Source organism: Pavona decussata, unplaced genomic scaffold (assembly GCF_977016875.1).
Source record: "Pavona decussata unplaced genomic scaffold, jaPavDecu1.1 SCAFFOLD_25, whole genome shotgun sequence".
Taxonomy (NCBI): domain Eukaryota; kingdom Metazoa; phylum Cnidaria; class Anthozoa; order Scleractinia; family Agariciidae; genus Pavona; species Pavona decussata.
The window spans coordinates 2168227-2191978 of record NW_028145448.1 but is presented as its reverse complement, the minus strand read 5'-3'; the positions used below and the strand labels follow the sequence as shown (position 1 = coordinate 2191978).

Sequence of the window (23752 nt, the reverse complement as noted above, 5' to 3'; positions counted from 1 at the left end):
GATGTTTTGGAGGATTTGCATGATCTGAAATAGGGTATCGATTTGAGGGTCTGGTTTGAAATAGGGTAAGGAAACTACACATTTTCGTTTGAAATAGGAAAAGAATTTTTAGATGTGTGCCACACACACACAAATTAACGGCCAGTACTCACCCTGGGAGGCGAAGTTTATCAACAGAAATTGCGTGACTCCAGCGGTTAACTAGTACGAATTAAACATTACCAGCACTTTGAGAAAAGTGATGTTTTTTAGCGTATTCTATGACAAAAGAAAGTTCCCAATGTGAATAAATGAGAACTAAAACGAAATGGGTTTTTTGGTACCTTGAAAGTAATTTGTTTATGAAATGTAAACAAACTGACCAAAGAGGGGTGCTTTTCGGCAAATCACTTCGATTCCAAGCGAAACGTTTGAATGAAACAGTAATCTAAATCAACTAAATTTGATGTTAGAAATTTAAAATTACAAAAAGTTAAGTGTCTGTTTTGTCAACGTAGTCTAACATAGTGAATTTGCATAACAATGATCTAATTTCAAATTCGAATGCCCAAAGTAGTGGACCGTAGTGCAGTACACGAGCAATTTCAAAAACTGTATTCTTAGAAACCTCAGCCAAAGTCAAGCGTCTCTATAATTTTTGCTGCATGAAACCTTTGTAACACGTTGTTTTAAAACAGCGCTGTTCAAGCTTTCATTACGAAATTCTTCTTTTTGTGCAAACAAAGAAATGAACATTCTTGAGGATTGACCCCCTGCAGAGTCAGAAGAGACCACAAGTAGCTGTCATCCCTGGTTGCCCAGGCATGCTATTTGCTGAATTCTGGCGCGCTTTGGTGATTTTGTGGAGCTGGCTCTCAAGAATTGTAAGGTATGTGTGACTATCACGAACATCCCGCCTTTTGATTCAGACCCCGAACTTAATTTACTCGTAACTTGAAGCAAAACATGCTCTTTACGAGAGACAGCATCTGAAATACGTTATAATAATTTATGCATTAGGTTCGGCTCATGAAAAGTTTGACGTCTGAATCAAAGCTGTTCCAAAGCTGAAATTCCCGGCTGAGCCAGGCGAGAGGAACGGCTGAGCCGGTCCAATTTGAAGCAGCCGCTTTCAACTGACTCAGACGCCGAACGTTTCATGTGCTTAATTCAAGGTATTAGGTTCGGCTCAAGAAAAGTTCGGCGTCTGAATTGGGCGTTACGTGTCGCCACGAGCGCGCGTTGGACATGAGATGATACCGAACGAGGCATGTAGCATCGAGTTGGCTATCATCATCTCAGCGAGTGGAATAATTGTTTTATTAAAAACAAACAAGAAATATTGCTAGAACGTTTTAATTTCGCTTTGCAAGAACAACCAGAAGACAATTTAATGGCTGCTAATTCTCGGGCATGGAACAATGGCTCATATACTGGTCGCTGAGCCAATCAAATCCCTGGAGTTGCATCATACAATGGTTCAGTTCAGTTATTAAATGTTTATATGTATACTGCAGTGATTCTGTCCTCATTGCTTTATTTTACACACAGACGACAACCTTCTTTTTTTTTTCTTTTCAGTTCTTTCTTTTTTATATATATTAAGTTGCGATGGTCGACTATGAAAAAATAAACACCGAGGGAGATAGAAAAAATCCTCGGACGGAGGCCGGCATCTTCTCCATTCTTTCATACTGGTGGCTAAACGAGATATTTTCCACGGGAAACAAGCGTCCTCTCCAGAATAAAGACTTGTTACCGTTGATTGAAGACGACAAATGTAAAGAAGCGACTGAAAGACTACAGCAGCTATGGGACGAGAAAATTACTAATCATAAACCAAATACACGCACATTCTTCCCACGCGAGCTGTTATCTTGGTTGCCCTGTGCTGGTGGATGCCGATTGCTTTCAGCACTGCTACAGCTGTACTCTTGGAGTGACTACGCGCTTGTGTGTTTATTAGCGCTGCTGTGGGGTTTAGGAAATGTTCTACAGCCCGTGTTTTTGAGTCTGTTGTTAGCAGAACTGCTAAAACCATTACGTGACGACTTTCGTGCTTATGGTTATGCTTATGGTTATGCCGCAGGGATCTGCCTGAGTTCCCTTCTGAGTGTAGTGTTTTCAAATCAGTATGCATTCAGGGTCAAAACGATTCCTCTGAGGTGGAAATCGGCCGTGGTTGGAATGACTTATAGAAAGGTATCTGGAACACATTTCTAACTTTTCTCCTTTAAGTCTAGCCTTAAAATTATATCTATAGTAAATACCGCCTAAATTTTATCATCATTTTTAACTTAACATGTTTTTTTTTTGCTCAGATGTTTATTGATCGTTTTCTATCTATTCGTTTTATGATTGTCTCAAATGTATTGTCTCAAATGTAATTGTATCAACCGTCTCATAGTCTTCAAACATCATATATAACAGCACTACAATGAAGAAGCCTTATTCTATAGGCCCTAGGGTTTCTCCTAACGCTTCCTCACCAGTGTAATATATTTTTTTGTTCCGCTCATATTTTGCTTTTTTGTAACGCGTGTGGTAAAATAAATAAAACAGAAAAAAAAATAAAATAGAAGTAGTGTCAAAAATAATGTCTGGTTTAGCTGGTTTACTACACTTTGGCTGCTTTAGCTCAACTGTTTCTTTGCTCTAATGTAGAAGCTTGTGTGTCTATGAAAAATCCTTAAGATATCAGAGCTATGCCGACGAGGACAGAAGCCCCTGGAAGGTTCAATGAGGCCACTCACCTCAAATATCAAATACGACTACAAGTTATGTTAGTACAGTAAACACCCGCATAAAAGAACAAGTGGATTAAGAACCTCCGGGCTGAAATTCGTCATTTTAGTCACCTGTTATATAATAACTTTACAATAAATATATGAAGACTTTTATTTAGGTTGACCTTGAAAAAAGGAGGTTCTTAAATGTGGTTGTTTACTGTATTGGTTATAGCAATAACTTGAGTTTTTAGGAAGCATAGTTGGTTCTAAATTCGTCAAAGCTTCGATTCGTTGTTATTAGTGCAATAGTACGGAACGAAAACAAAAACTCGTTTGCCTTCGTCTTTCTCTTTCCATTTAGGACAGAGTATTATTCTGACCGAAAAATACACATGCTTATGTCTTTTTAGTTATGTATTATGTAATGTTTAAAACACGAGCAGCAGTTTTTTACCAGGATTTAATACCACGAGGCGCAGCCGATTGGTTTTAGACCCAATAAAACACGCGCTGCGAGTTTTTTGAACTGCTTCGAAAACATCCCTGGAAAAGCGTGTATCAAGAGAGTTCATGCACAACAATGATACTTTTGTGAACGTTGTAAATTAGTATTGGATGTATGATTAGTAATTTTCTCGTCCCACACCTGCTGTAGTCTTTCAGTCGCTTCTTAAACACCGCATACTAATAAGGAGGAGGTTTTATCGGTTTTTAAAACCTTTGCACGTGATGTCTTATTGACCATTTGATAGGCCAAGGCGCTTAAGGATAATTATTAATGAGTTTTTGAAGTATATCAAGTCACTTTTTAATGTGTCTTAAATCATCAAACAAACATTTTATGTTTATCTCTTCAATAGGTTCTTGGTTTCACTCAATCACAGTTATCACACATTTCCAGCGGTCGTGTGATGAACCTTATCTCTGGCGATCTCCAACGATTTGACATGTTCATGTATTCCGTTTGTTCTATGCTGCGCACTTTATTCGAAGCAAGTGGAATATCATGTCTAATCGTATACCTGTTTGGATGGAAGGCATTGGCTGGTTTGTTGTTCCTGGTATCGCTTGCTGTTCTCTATGGAGCCATCGGAGCGGCTTGTGCCAAACTGCGCTTCAGAATTGCCGATATAACGGACAATCGTCTTCGATTAATGAACAACATCATCTTGGGAATCCGCGCAGTAAAATTGAACGCCTGGGAATGGCTCTTCAGGGAAAGAGTGCTACAAAATAGGAGGTAATTTCGTTTTTCCGAGAGCGAAGCTCAAGGAAAACTGTGAGCTTCGAGGAGCAGATAATGTCCAAGGGCAAATATCTGAGCATATTTTTAAAGCCAAATGGAGGCTATTGTGGTTATTATCCTTCAAATATTTTTCGCAACATGTAGCAACGAGCTTGAGTATTTGAACATTTCGTTTAAGAACAGTTTACCGTCAAAAACGTTTAGAACGTATGTTGTTTTCTGATACTGCTTTATCAACCAGCAGGGTTTGTCTCTCCTTCTGTCACAAAAGAAAACCGTTCCCCCATCTTGACATTAATTTTAATTGTAAACTTGACGCGCCTTGACGTTTTTGAAATTGGGGAATATCATCGGATATTCCCCAGTTTTAGCCGGGGTATATTCGGTCACGTGAGGCGTTTAGACCAATCGCGCGCCAGCGAAAATATTTCCATACACACGCATTTTTAGCAACAAGAACAGAAAACAACTAACCCAAGAAAGTAGAACGTGAATTGCTTCCTCCAAAATCTTCAACACCCTGTGACATGATCAAATGTCTAACCCAGCGCCTCCATCGTAGACACTAGCTTTACTGATGTTTTCTTTTTCTTTCTTTCTGATACAGGAGAGAAATTCGACTGGTTCGATTCAAAAGCGCGCTTCTTGCCATATTCTCAGCACTCATGTACTCATCTCTTCCCGCCACAGTGCTCACTTCGCTCTTGACATTGTCAGGCAGTGGAACTGAGCTTACCACTTATAACATTTTCATGATTCTCTCTCTTTATGGCACGATACGGGTATCGGTGTGCTGGCACATTGCACAGTCTGCCATATCTGTAGCAGAATTCTCGACTTCTGTGCGACGCATTCAGCTCTTTCTCGAAACCTTCGACTGCAGTATAAAGAAACGACTCAAAGAGTCTTTCTTTGACAACGAAGATAAAGGACGTTTTCTTGGCAAGGATCCGTTTGGTATGGAACAGGCTGGAAACGAAAAAAATTGCAAAAACGGAAGGAAAGTAAACATTTTAATGAAAAATGCCGTTTGCAGCTGGACCGGTAACCTTAAATCTCCAACTTTGAATTCCTTCTCTTTGGCAATAAACGATGGTGAAATGGTGTTTGTCACCGGCCCTGTTGGCGCTGGTAAAACATCTCTACTTCTCACCCTTTTAGGGGAGCTCGCGGTCGATGATGGTCACGTGTCAAGTTGTGGCAAAATCGCCTACGTTGCCCAGCAACCATGGGTATTCTCTGGCACCGTGCAAGAAAACATTTTATTTGGACAACCACTAGACATACGTAGATACAACATGGTCATTGAATCATGTGCACTGCTCAGGGACATACAAGCATTCCCTGATGGACACGCCACCTTGATTGGAGAACGCGGCATTGTGTTAAGTGGAGGCCAGCGTGCTCGTATTGGTTTAGCACGCGCGGTTTATTCTAATGCAGATATTTATTTGCTAGATGATCCGCTGAGTGCGGTTGATGCTAAAGTTGGGAAGCACATCTGTGAACATTGTTTAAATGGCGTGCTTTCCACGAAACTTCGAGTCGTTGTCACCCACAGTCTGCAGTATTTGAAGAATGCGAAAAGCATTGTCTTAATGAAGGAGGGATCGATTTTATTGAATAAAGGCAATTATGAAGACTTGAAGAAATTTGACTCTGTGGTGTTAGGGGATTGGATGCGAAAAAGGAGAGATTTAGGTGAAGTACACTCCTTATACGGTGCAAAAGAAACTAATGTTGTTTCAGGTGTAGAAGACGCGTACGGCCTGGAAACTGCTGAGGAAGATCGCTTAACAGGCGTCGTCAACTGGAGATCATACTGGGATTATCTTCGAGCTGGGATATCTGCCAAATTATTGCTACTTTTCGCGATATTTTTCACTTTAGTCCAAGGTAAATACTTATCGTACTCATTTTGTTACTACTACCCGCTAATTCTGCTTAAGAGCAAGGAATTAAAACATTGTGTTTCCGGGAAGGGATGCATGGTTACCCTGAAATTTCTATCCTACGCTGCAGAATTTCGCGACATTTTGTGGAATGAAAAAGGGGGCTTTAAAACAAAACGATTTTCTATGATATTTTTTTTTAAACAAAACACTAAAAAGTGAAAACTATAGCTCATTTCTACAGCCGTGTCCTTGAGCAGTAGCAAGGCTGGAATCCCTTTATTTCATACAAAACTCGTCGCTTTTCATATGGGTATTAAACCAGTAACACAAGGATGACATGAGTCACATATGAAAAATAATGAGGTTTGTATCAAAACAAACTCAAGTCTAGCGTTGCTCCCACTCTACTGAAAAAATAGGCTACTTTAACGACAATCGAGTTGGGACAAATTTCGTAGTATTTTTGGCGCGCACCTTTGGAACTTTTTTCTTCAAGCTATGAACATAATATTTTGAGAACGAGCAATTATTTTTTAATTTATTTGATCGTTGGTTTCTTATTTGGTTTGTATGCCAGATTCTTTAATTTTTTGACCGATTGGTTTTTTGTATCTTTTTACCGTTGCTATGGTAACAGGTTCTCTGATTGCTCCGGACTGGTGGTTACTTCAAATGTCCAAACTCCCCCGGGAACAGAGAGATGACAGCCGTAACTTCCACATTTATGGCGGACTGGTTAGCACAGCTTTAGTTCTCTTCATCGCAAGGGCGGTACTTCTGTTTGAAACCCTGGTCAATTCCTCCAAGCAGCTGTACGACAAAATGACGATAGCCATATTAAAAGCCCCGGTCTTGTTTTACGATACCAACCCCGTTGGCAGAATAATAAACCGCTTCTCTGGGGACGTGGCAATCTTGGATGAGTTCCTACCCTACGTGTTTGTAGACACCTTGCAGCTGTTCTTGCTCTGTGCAGGAACTGTGATCTTCACGAGCGACCTTAATCCTTGGATCATATTGGCTGTCGTTCCTCTTTTGATAGTGTTTTTTGTGATTGGTCGACTTTACAACAAGACTTTCCGGGAAGTGAGGCGATTGGAAGCACTGAATAGAAGTCCTGTGTTCTCTTACTTCTCCGATACCTTGGAGGGTTTGGCATCCATTCGGGCGTATAAGAAGGAGACGAGTTTTCTTGAAGAACTTTACAGGTTCGAAAAAAAGTCCCTTTCTAAATATTGCAAACTGTTAATAATTCAGGATTCCAAATTATTTTATGTTTTAGAGACGCACGTGCTTTCGACTTCTCATGGTATGGTGAGGGCGCGTTACATTTGTCAGAACTTGCCGGCCAGTTCAATCATTTCGCAGATGGAATGTACCAATGTCGACGACAGTTCATATACCACTTCCTTTAAATTGCGTAAAAATGATATGGCGCACGTTGCTCTCAGAATGTGTCATTTTAAAGACTTCGAGGAAGCAGTCCTTCAAATTGGTTCACTCCATTTTCGGACCAACCAGTCTGGCCTGCCAGCCCTGACTAATGGAAAGCACCCTTAGTAATTAGGCTCAAAAAGCATAACAACACTTGGGGAACACCTCAAAGGCACGGCGCATTCCGTGGACTAGTTATGAGCCACAGTCGTTGCTAGAGCAAATGACACTTTTAGGAAGCGAATTAGAGACGCCATCGAGATTCAATAAGAATCGCCCCACCTTTAATTTTGGATCATGATTGGGTAACTGTTTGGCGACTTTTATTAATGAAATAGGATAAGGAAATAATATCTTTAGTAGAGGGCCTTTCTAGTTTCCTTCGTAGCCGTATAATCTGTTCCAACACCGGTACAGTTTGGATCTGGTCTTAGCGGGAGCAAGGATGGTGCAGTGGGAATGAGTACACTCGCCTTCGACCAATGTCGCTTGGGTTTGATTTCCGGACTCAGCGTCATATGTGGGTTTGTTGTTGGTTCTCGTTCCTGCTCCAAGAGTTTTTCCCCGGGTTCTTCGGTTTTCCTCCCTCCACAAAATTCAGCATTTCCAAATTACAATTCGATGTGGAAACACTGGACGAACAGCCACTCTATGGATGCGCCGATGAAATTCCCATTTATTTTCATTTATTTTACTGGACCAGAACAATTAGACTGGCGAGGATGGTTGAAATATTTTTTCTCTTTTTATCCACCAGGCGCCAAGATACACACATAGAAACATGTTTCATGATCCAAGCAGCTCCCAGATGGATGGCAGTTCGTCTGGACATGCTTAGCGTTACATTCACTGCAGCTGTGGCATTTATAGCAATAGCAGCGCAATCTGGACCAGGTGAATGAGCTATTTTGTTATTAATAATAAGCACTCCGAACAAAACAATCCAGGATTGATCAATCTCGTACCAAGAGTCCTCAGGCTCTTTGGCCAGCAGTTTGTCGCTAGGGAAGACTGGAGATCAGAGACTCTCCTGGCAACCAACCGCTGGCCAAGGAGCTTGAGGACTCTGGGTTTGAGATCTTCAAAAATATAAAAATAATAAGGAAGGAAGGCTTTTCAGTTGAAACAGAGCTCGTCAGAGTAAAACTGAGTTAAAACAGCCTTCTCAGGAGCGCTTAACGAGAACATCAAAATAGTTAAATTCCCTCGTTTCTACAATATTTTTATGGCGTTTTAAAAGGTAAATTTGTGTAAGCTAACGCAGTTTAATCTCGAGTGTTCGGATTCTTTAGCTGAAAAATTGAATTGTCGAGACGTTTAGATAACGGAATCTTATCCTTCGAATTCAGTAGCTTGTTTTGACCTTTCGAAAATATTAGCTGGCTTCTTTTTCGCACTTTTAACAATGTAATTTCCACTCCGAAAACAAAAGCGATTAGTGTTTCGAAAGTTTCAGGTGACATTTAGCGAAGGAAAACGCTTGTTTTTCGTCGCAATTTAATCGGAATTTCAGAGGTGGGTACTGATGGCTTTCCGAACAGTCAGATATTCCCAACAAAATCAGCCAAAATCTATTGAGAAGCTTGAATATTCCGCGAGTACACGGTTTTCATCGATCCGTAATTTTATCCGCTGTAAAACGGTCGTTCACGCTCTTGGAGAGACTGACTTGCCTCTGCTTTCTTCAGCGCTTGCAGGGCGAAGTTTATTTGAACTTCCGATTTTGTTTGATGGAGGGATTATTTAAATCCCCCTTTCTAAAAGTGATCCTGTGAAATTTAAAGAAAATGTATTGTTTTCACTTTTAAAGTGACGTAAACCAATGCTGCTACAATTTTCAAAGGCGCGAAAATCGTCCCAGCCGCTTTAGGTTTTCCCGCCTGTTTGGTGGCCTGGGCAAGGGATCATACGGGCGAAGTAAAGTTAGCCTTTTTAAAATAATTTTTCCATGTTTAGAATTTTCTCTAATCATAATTGAATTGGCTGAAGTTCTGTGAAAATTATCTGAAATAAACCGATAATCCTGAATTTTTTGTCAAGAGTACTAATTTATTATTTCGAAGAGGGTAAATGAGAGAATTTGTTTTTAGGTTAGAACCTACCACAAAAGGAACTCTTCGACTTCTTCTTAACCTGGGGGCAGGGGGAGGGGTGGGTTTACGAGGGGAATGGTAGCCATATGCTCGGATGATGAATAGAACAGGTCAGGCGGGCGGTAGGGTCCCAACATTTTGTAATACTAAAACCACAAAGCTCTAACTGATGTGTTTTGCTTAAAGGTGTCACGGCTCTTTCCCTTGTCTACACGCTTCAACTCACCGTGGATGTGTCCCAGTATGGTGTCCAGCAGTTTTCCGAGATGGAAAGCTACATGACATCAGCCGAACGCGTCCTCACATACACGAGAATCCAATCAGAGCCTGGGTACCAGAATCAGTCCCAGCCTTCCACAGACTGGCCAGACCGAGGCCAAGTAAAACTCAAGAATCTGGGGCTAGTATACTACAAAGGTGGCCCTGAAGTTCTTAAAGACCTGAATTTTACGGTCAATCCGCGTGAGAAAGTAGGTATTGCTGGGCGCACTGGAGCAGGGAAGTCTTCACTGGTTTCAGCGTTCTTTCGCATGCCAGAACCATCCGGTGACGTCATTGTCGATGACGTCAAGATCACTGGGATCAACCTGCAGAGATCACGTGGTGTAATGTCTGTCATTACCCAAGATCCCATCCTTTTTAACGGGTCATTGCGGATGAATCTTGACCCGTTTGAAAAACACGGTGACCAGGAAATCTGGACTGCGTTGGAAGAGGCCAGCTTGACGGCGCTGGTAGAAAAGCTGCCAAAACAATTATACGAAGAAATCAAAGAAGGAGGAGCGAATTTCAGCGTGGGAGAGAAGCAGCTTATTTGTCTGGCGCGCGCCTTGCTACAAAAGAACAGAATAATGATCCTGGACGAGGCTACCGCGAACCTCGATTACAAAACAGATCAGCTTATTCAAGAGACAATTCGATTGAAATTTCAAGATTGCACGGTTTTTACAATAGCTCATCGAGTGAACACCATCATGGACTATGACCGGGTGTTGGTTTTAGACAATGGAAAAGTTGTGGAGTTCGATCGTCCTGAGAGGCTATTACAGAATGAGGGAGGGTACTTTTGGAAGTTGTATCATCAACTTTAGCACTGTACTGATCAAACATGTCGCGGTGTAATCACCGAACTTAACAGCTCGCCTTATATTCAACTGCTCACCGGCTACACCTTGCGTCAATAAACAATATTCCGCGTATTCTCGGTATTCAACTGGATCTGCAGTTTTTAATAGAGGATCTTGATGGGCAATACTTTTAAACTAATATATTTGCATGCGACGAGATTCCCCCCCCCCCCCCCCCCTACCTCCAAGCCTCGTGTGCAAGCTAGTTAAAGTTCAATACGGTCCATTATTTGTCTATGGTTTCCTCGAGGAGGGAGGAGGGGTTTTCTTTTGTAGGACAACATGGTGTTACCTTATATTTTTTACTTTTCTAATGATACCATACCTGTTGGTGTTGGTGATAGTGGTGGTCTTGCTGGTAGAAGATGCACAAAGAAATAAACGGCCATTTTAGATCAACCCAGCAGTGCAAAAATAGAGATTCTTGAACACTTTATACATATTATTTTGTTTAAAATTTCTGGTACGTCTTACAAGAGAGCTTGTCCTTTGAAGGAGAACCAATATCTTCAGTCACTCTTGCACAAGTTGGAGACGTTTCTTACTAGACCACTTACTGCTGTTATTGTTGTTGTTGATGTGATAAGGTGTTTTATTGTAAGGCGCGAATGATAAACCCGTATGTGGATAACAATTAATTATGATGTTATGGGACTTTGTCAAGCGTTGCGGCTCTCGACCAGTTTATCTAATACTTTATTTAATACTTTATCTAATGATAATGCTTGAAAAATTTTAGGCTTACGTTTTTCAAGTTGTCGCATTTTTATTTCTAGAATGCGCTACAACAGATCATTAGTTGTTCCTTTCAAGAATTGAGTTGATTTCTTTCCTCTCGTTGTTCTAGAATTATTTTGTAGCTTAGTGAAGGTCTCGTTTCACCATTTTTTTTTAACAAAAGAGCTAAAATACCCATGACACTTTCCCATTAACGTATAATATTTTTAGCCTTTATCTCTTTATTTTTAGTAGTACTGTATTTTATTGTTATACTTTTGTAATTTAAATAATGGATAAAGAGGACGCTTGTTTACCGTGGAAACTATCTAGTTTAGCCACCAGTAGAAGATGCCGGCCGTCGTCCGGGTTTAATTTTTTTTATATCTTCCTCTGGGTCAGAGTTTATTGTTGCGTAGACGACCATGGTTAACTGATATTAAAAAAAAAAAAAAAACAAGAACAAAAGAGAAGAAGTCTAGCGCCAACGAAACACTCCAGCGAAAACCCGAGGGTATAAACTTGTCGTGCGTGCACATGTGAGAGTTTCAGCCCAGGTAGAAAAAATCTCAAATCTATTGACGTTGTGCGAAGATGAGTTCCGGTTTGAACAACCGCGATTGTTTGCCCATATTAGGAAGTAGTGCGGAAGTATTCGAGAATCCCCAGAGCCAATTACAGGCGGCTATTTGTGTAAGCGCCAAGTTACCCTGTTTATGATGAACTGCATTACTATTACCATTATTTAACTAAAATATTCCTTCTCGCCGACGTCACAGGTATTCACGAGGACGTTGTTTCTTCATCAGTCGGCATTAGCTAGAGGGTTTCATGTTTGGGTAAGCCAGTGATTTGGTCTTAATTTTTTTGTTTTTCAAGATGCATGTGATTTGGCTTTCTTCTTATTGCTGTCTACTTGAAATCACATCGCGTGCATTACAAAATCGTGCCCATTGAAACACTTCATCGCTCATGCAAATGAGGTCTATTTTGGCTGTCAGTCGTAACGATCTTTTGTATTTGGAGGTGACAATTAGTGCAGTGGAACGCATCTATATAACAGAAGAACAATGAAAAACAAAAGAACAGAAGATAAAGCCCGCGGGGCACTCCCCAATATAAGCCATTAGGTATGTGCGGCCTTAAAGGGTATGGTTTTTTAACTTTTTTGATCTAAAATGGGGTATAGATTTTGACCATTTTGGTCTGAAATAGGGTAAGGCTGGCCTAAAATTGGGCAATGGTTTTCACGAGTCAATTGGGGTTGGAAGGCCTACACAACTCTCGCTCGCATGTTTGCGTTTTTCATCTCGGTCTATTGGGCAAATTAGCTTCTTGTATATATTTGTAGTGGGTCAACATGATATTTTGGAGGATTTGCATGATCTGAAATAGGGTATCGATTTGCCGGTCTGGTTTGAAATAGGGTAGGGAAACTACATATTTTCGTTTGAAATAGGAAAAGAATTTTTAGATGTGTCCCACACACACACACAAATTAACGGCCAGTACTCACCCTGGGAGGCGAAGTTTATCAACAGAAATTGCTTGACTCCTGCGGTACCGGTTAACTAGTACGTATTAAACATCACCCGCACTTTGAGAAAAGTGATGTTTTTTAGCGTATTCGATGACAAAAGAAAGTTCTCAATGTGAATAAATGAGAACTAAAACGAAATGAGTTTTTTGGTACCTTGAAAGTAATTTGTATATGAAATATAAACAAACTGACCAAAGAGGGGTGCTTTTCGGCAAATCACTTCGATTCCAAGCGAAACGTTTGAATGAAACAGTAATCTAAATCAACTAAATTTGATGTTAGAAATGTAAAATTACAAAAAGTAAAGTGTCTGTTTTGTCAACGTAGTCTAACATAGTGAATTTGCATAACAACGATCTAATTTGAAATTCGAATGCCCAAGGTAGTGGACCGTAGTGCACTACACGAAAAACAGTTCAAATACTGTATTCTTAGAAACCTCAGCCAAATTCAAGCGTTTCTATAAAACTTTGCTGCATGAAACCTTTGTAACATGTTGTTTTGAAATAGCGCTGTTCAAGCTTTCATTACGAAATTCTTCTTTTTGTGCAGACAAAGAAATGAACGTTCTTGATGATTGACCCCCTGCAGAGTCTAAAGAGACCACAAGTAGTTGTCATCCCTAGTCGCCCAGGCATGCTATTTGCTGAATTCTGACGCGCTTTGGTGATTTTGTGGAGCTGGCTCTCAAGAATTGTAAGGTATGTGTGACTATCACGAAACTCCCGCCTTTTGATTCAGACCCCGAACTTAATTTACTCTTAACTTGAAGCAAAACATGCTCTCCACTAGAGACAGCATCTGAAATACGTTATAATAATTTATGCATCAGGTTCGGCTCATGAAAAGTTTGACGTCTGAATCAAAGCCGTTCCAAAGCCGAAATTCCCGGCTGAGCCAGGCGAGAGGAACGGCTGAGCCGGTCCAAATTGAAGCAGCCGCTTTCAACTGACTCAGACGCCGAACGTTTCATGTGCTTAATTCAAGGTATTAGGTTCGGCTCAAGAAAAGTTCGGCGTCTGAATTGGGCGTTACGTGTTCCACGAGCGCGCGTTGGACAGGAGATGATACCGAACGTGGCATGTAGCATCGAGTTGGCTAACATCATCTCAGTGGGTGGAATAATTGTTTGATTAAAAACAAACAAGAAATATTGCTAGATCTTTCTGATTTCGCTTTGCAAGAATAACCAGAAGACAATTGAATGGCCGCTATTTCTAGGGCATGGAACAATGACTCATATATATCATGGTCGCTGAGCCAATCAAATCCCTGGAGTTGCATCATACAATGGTTCAGTTCAGTTTTTTTAAAATGTTGATATGTATACTGCAGTGATTCCGTTCTCATTGCTTTATTTTACACACAGACGACAACCTTCTTTTTTTTTTTTTCAGCTCTTTTTTTTTTATATATGTTAAGTTGCGATGGTCGACTACGAAAAGCTAACCACTGAGCGAGATAGAAAAAAACCTCGGACGGAGGCCGGCATCTTCTCCATTCTTTCATTTTGGTGGCTAAACGAGATATTTTCCACGGGAAACAAGCGTCCTCTCGAGAATAAAGACTTGTTTCCGTTGATTGAGGACGACAAATGTAAAGAAGCGACTGAAAGACTACAGCAGCTATGGGACGAGAAAATTACTAATCATAAACCAAATACACGCACATTCTTCCCACGCGAGCTGTTATCTTGGTGGCCCTGTGCTGGTGGATGCCGATTGCTTTCAGCACTGCTACAGCTGTACTCGTGGAGTGACTACGCGCTTGTGTGTTTATTAGCGCTGCTGTGGGGTTTAGGAAATGTTCTACAGCCCGTGTTTTTGAGTCTGTTGTTAGCAGAACTGCTAAAACCATCACGTGACGACTTTCGTGCTTATGGTTATGCTGCAGGGATCTGCCTGAGTTCCCTTCTGAGTGTAGTGTTTTCAAATCAGTATGCATTCCGGGTCAAAACGATTCCTCTGAGGTGGAAATCGGCCGTGGTTGGAATGACTTATAGAAAGGTATCTGGAACACATTTGTAACTTTTCTCCTTTAAGTCTAGCCTTAAAATTATATCTATAGCAAATACTAAATGTTATCATCATTTTTAACTTAACATGTTTTTTTTTTGCTCAGATGTTTATTGATCGTTTTCTGTCTATTCGTTTTATGATTGTCTCAACTGTAATTGTATCAACCGTCTCATAGTCTTCAAACATCATATATAATAGCACTACAATGAAGAAGCCTTATTCTATAAGCCCTAGGGTTTTTCCTAACGCTTCCTCACCAGTGTAATATTTTTTTTGTTCCGCTCATATTTTGCTTTTTTGTAACGCGTGTGGTAAAATATATAAAACAGAAAAAAAAATAGAAGTAGTGTCAAAAATAATGTCTGGTTTAGCTGGTTTACTACACTTTGGCTGCTTTAGCTCAACTGTTTCTTTGCTCTAATGTAGAAGCTTGAGTGTCTATGAAAAATCCTAAAGATATCAGAGCTATGCCGACGAGGACAGAAGCCCCTGGAAGGTTCAATTAGGCCACTCACTTCAAACATCAAATACTACTACAAGTTATGTTAGTACAGTAAACACCCGCATAAAAGAACAAGTGGATTAAGAACCTCCGGGCTGAAATTCGTCATTTTAGTCACCTGTTATATAATAACCTTACAATAAATATATGAAGAGTTATTCAGGATGCCCTTGCAAAACAATAGGTTCTTAAATGTGGCTGTTTACTGTATTGGTTATAGCAATAACTTGAGTTTTTAGGAAGCATAGTTGGTTCTAAATTCGTCAAAGCTTCGATTTGTTGTTATTAGTGCAATAGCACGGAACGAAAACGAAAACTCGTTTGCCTTCGTCTTTCTCTTTCCATTTAGGACAGAGTATTATTCTGACTGAAAAATACACATGCTTATGTCTTTTTAGTCATGTATTATGTAATGTTTAAAACACGAGCAGCATGCAGTGTTTCATCGGGATTTAAAACCACGAGGCGCAGCCGAGTGGTTTTAGACCCAATAAAACACTCGCTGCGAGTTTTTTGAACTGCTTCAAAAACATTCCTGGAAAAGCGTGTATCAAGAGAGTTCACAACAATGATGCTTTTGTGAACGTTGTAAATTAGAATTGGATGTATGATTAGTAATTTTCTCGTCCCATAGCTGATGTAGTCTTTTAGTCGCTTCTTAAACACCGCATACTAATAAGGAGGAGGTTTTATCGGTTTTTAAAACCACTACACGTGATGTCTTATCCACCATTTGATAGGTCAATGGGCTTATGAATTATTAATGAGTTTTTTTTAAGTATGTACTAAGTTACTTTTTAATATGTCTTAAATCATCGAACAAACATTTTATGTTTATCTCTTCAATAGGTTCTTGGTTTCACTCAATCACAGTTATCACACATTTCCAGCGGTCGTGTGATGAACCTTATCTCTAGCGATCTCCAACGATTTGACATGTTCATGTATTCCGTTTGTTCTATGCTGCGCACTTTATTCGAAGCAAGTGGAATATCATGTCTAATCGTATACCTGTTTGGATGGAAGGCATTGGCTGGTTTGTTGTTCCTGGTATCGCTTGCTGTTCTCTATGGAGCCATCGGAGCGGCTTGTGCCAAACTGCGGTTCAGAATTGCCGATATAACGGACAATCGTCTTCGATTAATGAACAACATCATCTTGGGAATCCGTGCTGTAAAATTGAACGCCTGGGAATGGCTCTTCAGGGAAAGAGTGCTACAAACTAGGAGGTAACTTCGTTTTTCCGAGAGCGAAGCTCGAGGAAAAACTGTGAGCTTCGAGGAGCAGATAATGTCCAAGGGCAAATATCTGAGCATATTTTTAAAGCCAAATGGAGGCTATTGTGGTTATTATCCTTCAAATATATTTCGCAACATGTAGCAACGAGCTTGAGTATTTGAACATTTCGTTTAAGAACAGTTTACTGTCAAAAACGTTTAGAACGTATGTTGTTTGCTGATACTGCTTTATCAACCAGCAGATTTTATCTCTCCTTCTGTCACAAAAGAAAACCGTTCCCTCATCTTGACATTAATTTTAATTGTAAACTTGACGCGCCTTGAAGTTTTTGAAATTGGGGAATATCACTTGGGGAATATCATCGGATATTCCCCAGTTTTAGCTGGGGTATATTCGGTCACGTGAGGCGTTTAGACCAATCGCGCGCGAGCGAAAATATTTGATGGATTATAACTGTCCATACACACGCATTTTTAGCAACAAGAACAGAAAACGACTAACCCAAGAAAGTAGAACGTGAATTGCTTCCTCCAAAATCTTCAACACCCTGTGACATGATCAAATGTCTAACCCAGTGCCTCCATCGTAGACACTAGCTTTACTGATGTTTTCTTTTTCTTTCTTTCTGATACAGGAGAGAAATTCGACTGGTTCGATTCAAAAGCGCGCTTCTTGCCATATTCTCAGCACTCATGTACTCATCTCTTCCCGCCACAGTGCTGACTTCGCTCTTGACATTGTCAGGCAGTGGAACTGAGCTTACCACTTATAACATTTTCATGATTCTCTCTCTTTATGGCACGATACGGGTATCGGTGTGCTGGCACATTGCACAGTCTGCCATATCTGTAGCAGAATTCTCGACTTCTGTTCGACGCATTCAGCTCTTTCTCGAAACCTTCGACTGCAGTATAAAGAAACGACTCAAAGAGTCTTTCTTTGACAACGAAGATAAAGGACGATTTCTTGGCAAGGATCCGTTTGGTATGGAACAGGCTGGAAACGAAAAAAATTGCAAAAACGGAAGGAAAGTAAACATTTTAATGAAAAATGCCGTTTGCAGCTGGACCGGTAACCTTAAATCTCCAACTTTGAATTCCTTCTCTTTGGCAATAAACGATGGTGAAATGGTGTTTGTCACCGGCCCTGTTGGCGCTGGTAAAACATCTCTACTTCTCACCCTTTTAGGGGAGCTCGCGGTCGATGATGGTCACGTGTCAAGTTGTGGCAAAATCGCCTACGTTGCCCAGCAACCATGGGTATTCTATGGCACCGTGCAAGAAAACATTTTATTTGGACAAGCACTAGACATACGTAGATACAACATGGTCATTGAATCATGTGCACTGCTTAGGGACATACAAGCATTCCCCGATGGACACGCCACCTTGATTGGAGAACGCGGCATTGTGTTAAGTGGAGGCCAGCGTGCTCGTATTGGTTTAGCACGCGCGGTTTATTCTAATGCAGATATTTATTTGCTAGATGATCCGCTGAGTGCGGTTGATGCTAAAGTTGGGAAGCACATCTTTGAGCAATGCTTAAATGGCGTGCTTTCCACAAAGCTTCGAGTCGTTGTCACCCACAGTCTGCAGTATTTGAAGAATGCGAAAAGCATTGTCTTAATGAAGGAAGGATCGATTTTATTGAATAACGGCAATTATGAAGACTTGAAGAAATTTGACTCTGTGGTGTTAGGGGATTGGATGCGAAAAAGGAGAGATTTAGGTGAAGTACACTCCTTATACGGTGCAAAAGAAACTAATGTGGTTTCAGGTGTAGAAGACGCATACGGCCTGGAAACTACTGAGGAAGATCGCGTAACAGGCGTCGTCAACTGGAGATCATACTGGGATTATCTTCGAGCTGGGATATCTGCCAAATTATTGCTACTTTTCGCGATATTTTTCACTTTAGTGCAAGGTAAATACTTATCGTACTCATTTTGTTACTACTATCCGCAAATTCTGCTTATAGGAGCAAAGAATTAAGACATTGTGTGGGGCCGGGAAGCGATGCGTGGCAACCCTGAAATTTCTATCCTACGCTGCAGAATTTCGCGACCTTTTGTGGAATGAAAAAGGGGGCTTTAAAACAAAACGATTTTCTCTGTCATTTTTTTTTAAACAAAACACTAAAAAGTGAAAACTATAGCCCATTTGTACAGCCGTGTCCTTAGAAACGTGTCCTTGAGCAGTAGCAAGGCTGGAATCCCTTTATTTTATACAAAACTCGTCGCTTTTCATATGGAAATATAAACTGGTAGCACAGGTATGACATGGTTAACATATGAAAAAAAGTGAGGTTTTGTATCAATTTAAAACAAACTCAAGTCTTGCGTTGCTCCCACTCTACTCTAAAAATAGGCTACTTTAACGACAATCGAGTAGGAGAAATTTCGGATTATCTTGGGCGCGCACCTTTTGAAACGTTTTTTCTTTACATTTGGAACAGAGTATTGTGAGAACGGGCAATTATTTTTAATTTATTTGATTTTTTGTTTCTTATTTGGTTTGTATGCCAGATTCTTTTATTTTTTGACTGATTGGTAGTGTCCATCTTTTTATCGTTGCTATGGTAACAGGTTCTCTGATTGCTCCGGACTGGTGGTTACTTCAAATGTCCAAACTCCCCTCGGAACAGAGAGATGACAGCCGTAACTTTTACATTTATGGAGGACTGGTTAGCACAGCTTTAGTTCTCTTCATCGCAAGGGCGGTACTTCTGTTTGAAACTCTGGTCGGTTCCTCTAAGCAGCTGCACGACAAAATGACGATAGCCATATTAAAAGCCCCGGTCTTGTTTTACGATACCAACCCTGTTGGCAGAATAATAAACCGCTTCTCTGGGGACGTGGCAATCTTAGATGAGTTCCTACCGTACGTTTTTGTGGACACCTTGCAGCTGTTCTTGCTCAGTGCAGGAACGGTGATCTTCACGAGCGCCCTTAATCCTTGGATCATATTGGCTGTCGTTCCTCTTTTGATAGTGTTTTTTGTGATTGGTCGACTCTACAACAAGACTTTCCGGGAAGTGAGGCGATTGGAGGCACTGAATAGAAGTCCTGTGTTCTCTCACTTCTCCGATACCTTGGAGGGTTTGGCATCCATTCGGGCGTATAAGAAGGAGACAAGTTTTCTTGAAGAACTTTACAGGTTCGAAAGAAAGTCCCTTTCTAAATATCAGAAACTGTTAATCAATCAAGATTCCAAATTGTTTTATTTTGTTTAGAGACACACGAGATTTCAACTTCCTCATGGTATGGTGAGAAAATTAGGGCTCTTTCCATTTGTCAGGACTGACCTGCCAGTTTAATCTTTTCCCAGATGGAATGTACAAATTTCGACGACAGTTCATATACCACTTCCTTTAAATTGCTTGAAAATGGCGCACAATATTCTCAGAATGTGTCATTTTGAAGACTTCGAGGAAGCAGTCCTTCAAATTGGTACACTCTATTTTCGGAGCGACCAGTCTGGCCGGCCATCCCTGACAAATGGAAAGCACGCTTGGTAATTAGGCTCAAAAAGCATAACAACACTTGGGGAACACCTCAAAGGCACAGCGCATTCCGTGGACTGGTCATCAACCACAGTCGTTGCTAGAGCAAATGACACTTTTAGGAAGCGAATTAGAGACGCCATCGAGATTCAATAAGAATCCCCCAACCTTTAATTTTGGATCATGATTGAGTAACTGTTTGGCGACTTTTATTAATATAATAGGATAAGGAAATAATATCTTTAGTAGAGGGCCTTTCTAGTTTCCTTCGTAGCCGTATAATTGTACCAACACCGGTACAGTTTGGATCTGGTCTTAGCGGGAGCAGGGATGATGCAGTGATGATGAGTACACTCGCCTTCGACCAGCGTCGCTCGGGTTTGATTCCCGGACTCAGCGTCATATGTGGGTTTGTTGTTGGTTCTCGTCCCTGCTCCAAGGGTTTTTCTCCGGGGTTCTTCGGTTTTCCTCCCTCCACAAAAACCAGCATTTCCAAATTCCAATTAGATGTGGAAACACTGGACGAACAGCCACTCTATGGATGCGCCGATGAAATTCCCATTTATTTTCATTTATTTTACTGTACCAGAACAATTAGACTGGCGAGGATGGTTGAAATATTTTTTCTCTTTTTATCCACCAGGCGCCAAGATACACACATAGAAACATGTTTCATGATCCAAGCAGCTCCCAGATGGATGGCAGTTCGTCTGGACATGCTTAGCGTTACGTTCACTGCAGCTGTGGCATTTATAGCAATAGCAGCGCAATCTGGACCAGGTGAATGAGCTATTTTGTTATTAATAATAAGTACCCCGAACAAAACAATCCAGGATTGATCAATCTCGTACCCAGAGGTCCTCAGGGTCTTTAGCCAGCAGTTTGTCGCTAGGGGAGACTGGAGATCAGAGACTCTCCTGGCAACCAACCGCTGGCCAAGGAGCCTGAGGACTCCTGTTACGAGATTGAGACAGAGATGTTCAAAAATATTGTAAAAAAAATAAGGAAGGAAGGCTTTTCAGTTGAAATAGAGCTCATCAGAGTAAAACTGAGTTAAAACAGCCTTCTCAGGAGCGCTTAACGAGAACATCAAAATAGTTAAAATCAGGTTAAAATGTTGTTTCCCTCGTTCCTACAATATTTTTAATAGCCTTTTAGAAGGTAAAGTTCTGTAAGCTAACACAGTTTAATCTCGAGTGTTCGGATTCTTTAGCTAAAAAATTGAATTGTCGAGAAGTTTAGAAGACGGAATCTTATTCTCCGAATCCAGAAGCTTCCGTTGGCCTTTCGAAAATATTAGCTGGCTTCTTTTTCGCACTTTTAACAATGTAATTTTCCCTCCGAAAGCAAAAGCGATTGGTGTTTCGTTGTTGCAAAAGTTTCAAGTGACCTTTAGCGAAAGAAGACGGTTGTTTTTCTTCACAATTTAATCGGAATTTCAGAGGTGGGTAATGGCTTTCCGAAGCTGAACCGGAACCCGTCCCAACATTTTGGAATAATAAAACCACAAAGCTCTAACTCATGTGTTTTGCTTAAAGGTGTCACGGCTCTTTCCCTTGTCTACACGCTTCAACTCACCGTGGATGTGTCCCAGTATGGTGTCCAGCAGTTTTCCGAGATGGAAAGCTACATGACATCAGCGGAACGCGTCCTCACATACACGAGAATCCAATCAGAGCCTGGGTACCACAATCAGTCCCAGCCTCCCACAGACTGGCCAGACCGAGGACAAGTAAAACTCCAGAATCTGGGACTAGTATACTACAAAGGTGGCCCTGAAGTTCTTAAAGACCTGAATTTTACGGTCAACCCGCGAGAGAAAGTAGGTATTGCTGGGCGCACTGGAGCAGGGAAGTCCTCACTGGTTTCAGCGTTCTTCCGCATGCCAGAACCATCCGGTGACGTCATCGTCGATGACGTCAAGATCACTGGCATCAACCTGCAGAGGGCACGTGGTGTAATGTCTGTCATTACCCAAGATCCCATTCTTTTCAACGGGTCATTGAGGATGAATCTTGACCCGTTTGAAAAGCACGGTGACCAGGAAATCTGGACTGCGCTGGAAGAGGCCAGCTTGACGGCGCTGGTAGAAAAGCTGCCAAAACAATTGTACGAAGAAATCAAAGAAGGAGGAGCGAATTTCAGCGTGGGAGAGAAGCAGCTTATTTGTCTGGCGCGCGCCTTGCTACAAAAGAACAGAATAATGATCCTGGACGAGGCTACCGCGAACCTCGATTACAAAACAGATCAGCTTATTCAAGAGACAATTCGATTGAAATTTCAAGATTGCACGGTTTTTACAATAGCTCATCGAGTGAACACCATCATGGACTATGACCGGGTGTTAGTCTTAGACAATGGAAAAGTTGTGGAGTTCGATCGTCCTGAGAGGCTAATACAGAATGAGGGAGGGTACTTTTGGAAGTTGTATCATCAACTTTAGCACTATTAGTACTGATCAAACATGTCGCGGTGTAATCACCGAACTTAGCAGCTCGCGATATATATATAGATTCAACTACTCAACGACCTCACCTTGCGTCAATAAACAGTATTCGTATTCTCTGTATTCAACTGAATCTGCAGCTTGCAATAGAGGATCTTGATGAGCAATATTTTTAAACTAATATATTTGCATGCAACGAGATTCCTCCGCTTAAGCCTCGTGTACAAAGTTGTTCCAGTTCTATGCGGTGGATGCAAATGCATCCATGATTTCCTCGAAGAGGGGGGGGGGGGGGGAGGGGTTATCTTTTGTAGGACAGCATGATGGTACCTTATAATTTTGACATTCTAATAATGTCATCGCCGTTGGTGTTGGAGATAGTGGTGGCCTTGCTGGTAGAAGATGCACAAAGAAATAAACGGCAATTGTAGATTAACCCAGTAGTGCAAGAATAGAGATTATTGAACACTTTATATATATTATTTTGTTTATTATTTCCGGTACGTCTTACAAGAGAGCTTGTCCTCTGAAGGAGAACCAATGTCTTCAGTCACTCTTGCCCTGGCTGCCCTGGAAACAGCCAACATGAATTCCCGCACTGTCGCCGTAGCAGGCGCATGAAGAATAAACCCTCGCGCTCCACGGCTTTATTCGCGCACTATATATTTTTCACGCGCCTGCCACGCACTAGGCTAGGATTTGTTTTACGTATTTTCTCATCAGTTTGTCTTTTGGTTTGGTTATAATGCATTTGCTGTTAACGAGAGCAAAAAATGTCCAATTAAAAAATCATCAACGAAAACTTGGTTACTTGAGAGCAGGCTTCAGAAACTCTTGTTTTTGTTCCACCTACTTTTTTTGCTGGTGACGTAAGGTTTAATTCTTAATCCTTCTTCATTTAAAAATGTGTCCTTTCAATGCCATCATCATTTTTGCTTTGGTTGCGTCCACTCTAAAACGTTAATAAAAACGGAGATTTTAAGGAACGGTTTCAAATACCCGTGAGGGATTAGAACTTGGAAACTCCAGATAAAACTTTCCCTTCTGTCGCAGGAGAGAACTGTGTCGGTTGGCCTACTGGAAGCAAAGACATCGTCAAAGTGAAACATCGGGGTGCAGTTGTTCAAAGTCCGATTGGCTAATCTTAGATTAACGTTACCTTCCTAATCAATAAAGATTCTTCCAAAAGATTTTTGTCCTTCTGTTTTGACTTTTCTTTACCTTTAGCTTGAAATCATTTTTAACGAGCGAGATGAAAACCTTGTTAAACTTTTAATCGTGGATTA

The 23752-nt window shown here is 40.9% G+C and overlaps 2 protein-coding genes across 2 annotated transcripts; both read left to right on the top strand.

The window, feature by feature from the left end:
- The first annotated feature begins 2082 nt into the window (after nt 1-2082).
- LOC146485762 (ATP-binding cassette sub-family C member 4-like) lies at nt 2083-10765 on the top strand. The gene is made up of 6 exons (XM_085103110.1): nt 2083-2181; nt 3569-3948; nt 4562-5850; nt 6487-7057; nt 8041-8177; nt 9563-10765. Exons 1-6 carry the CDS (start codon nt 2167-2169, stop codon nt 10465-10467), a joined length of 3297 nt encoding a protein of 1098 aa, XP_084959236.1. The 5' UTR covers nt 2083-2166; the 3' UTR covers nt 10468-10765.
- A 3404-nt stretch (nt 10766-14169) lies between these two features.
- Nucleotides 14170-22734, top strand: LOC146485761 (ATP-binding cassette subfamily C member 4-like). Its single transcript, XM_085103109.1, has 6 exons — nt 14170-14766; nt 16130-16509; nt 17154-18442; nt 19104-19674; nt 20664-20800; nt 21559-22734. The coding sequence occupies exons 1-6, from the start codon at nt 14188-14190 to the stop codon at nt 22461-22463; spliced, it is 3861 nt and encodes a 1286-aa protein (XP_084959235.1). The 5' UTR covers nt 14170-14187; the 3' UTR covers nt 22464-22734.
- Nucleotides 22735-23752: the final 1018 nt, after the last annotated feature.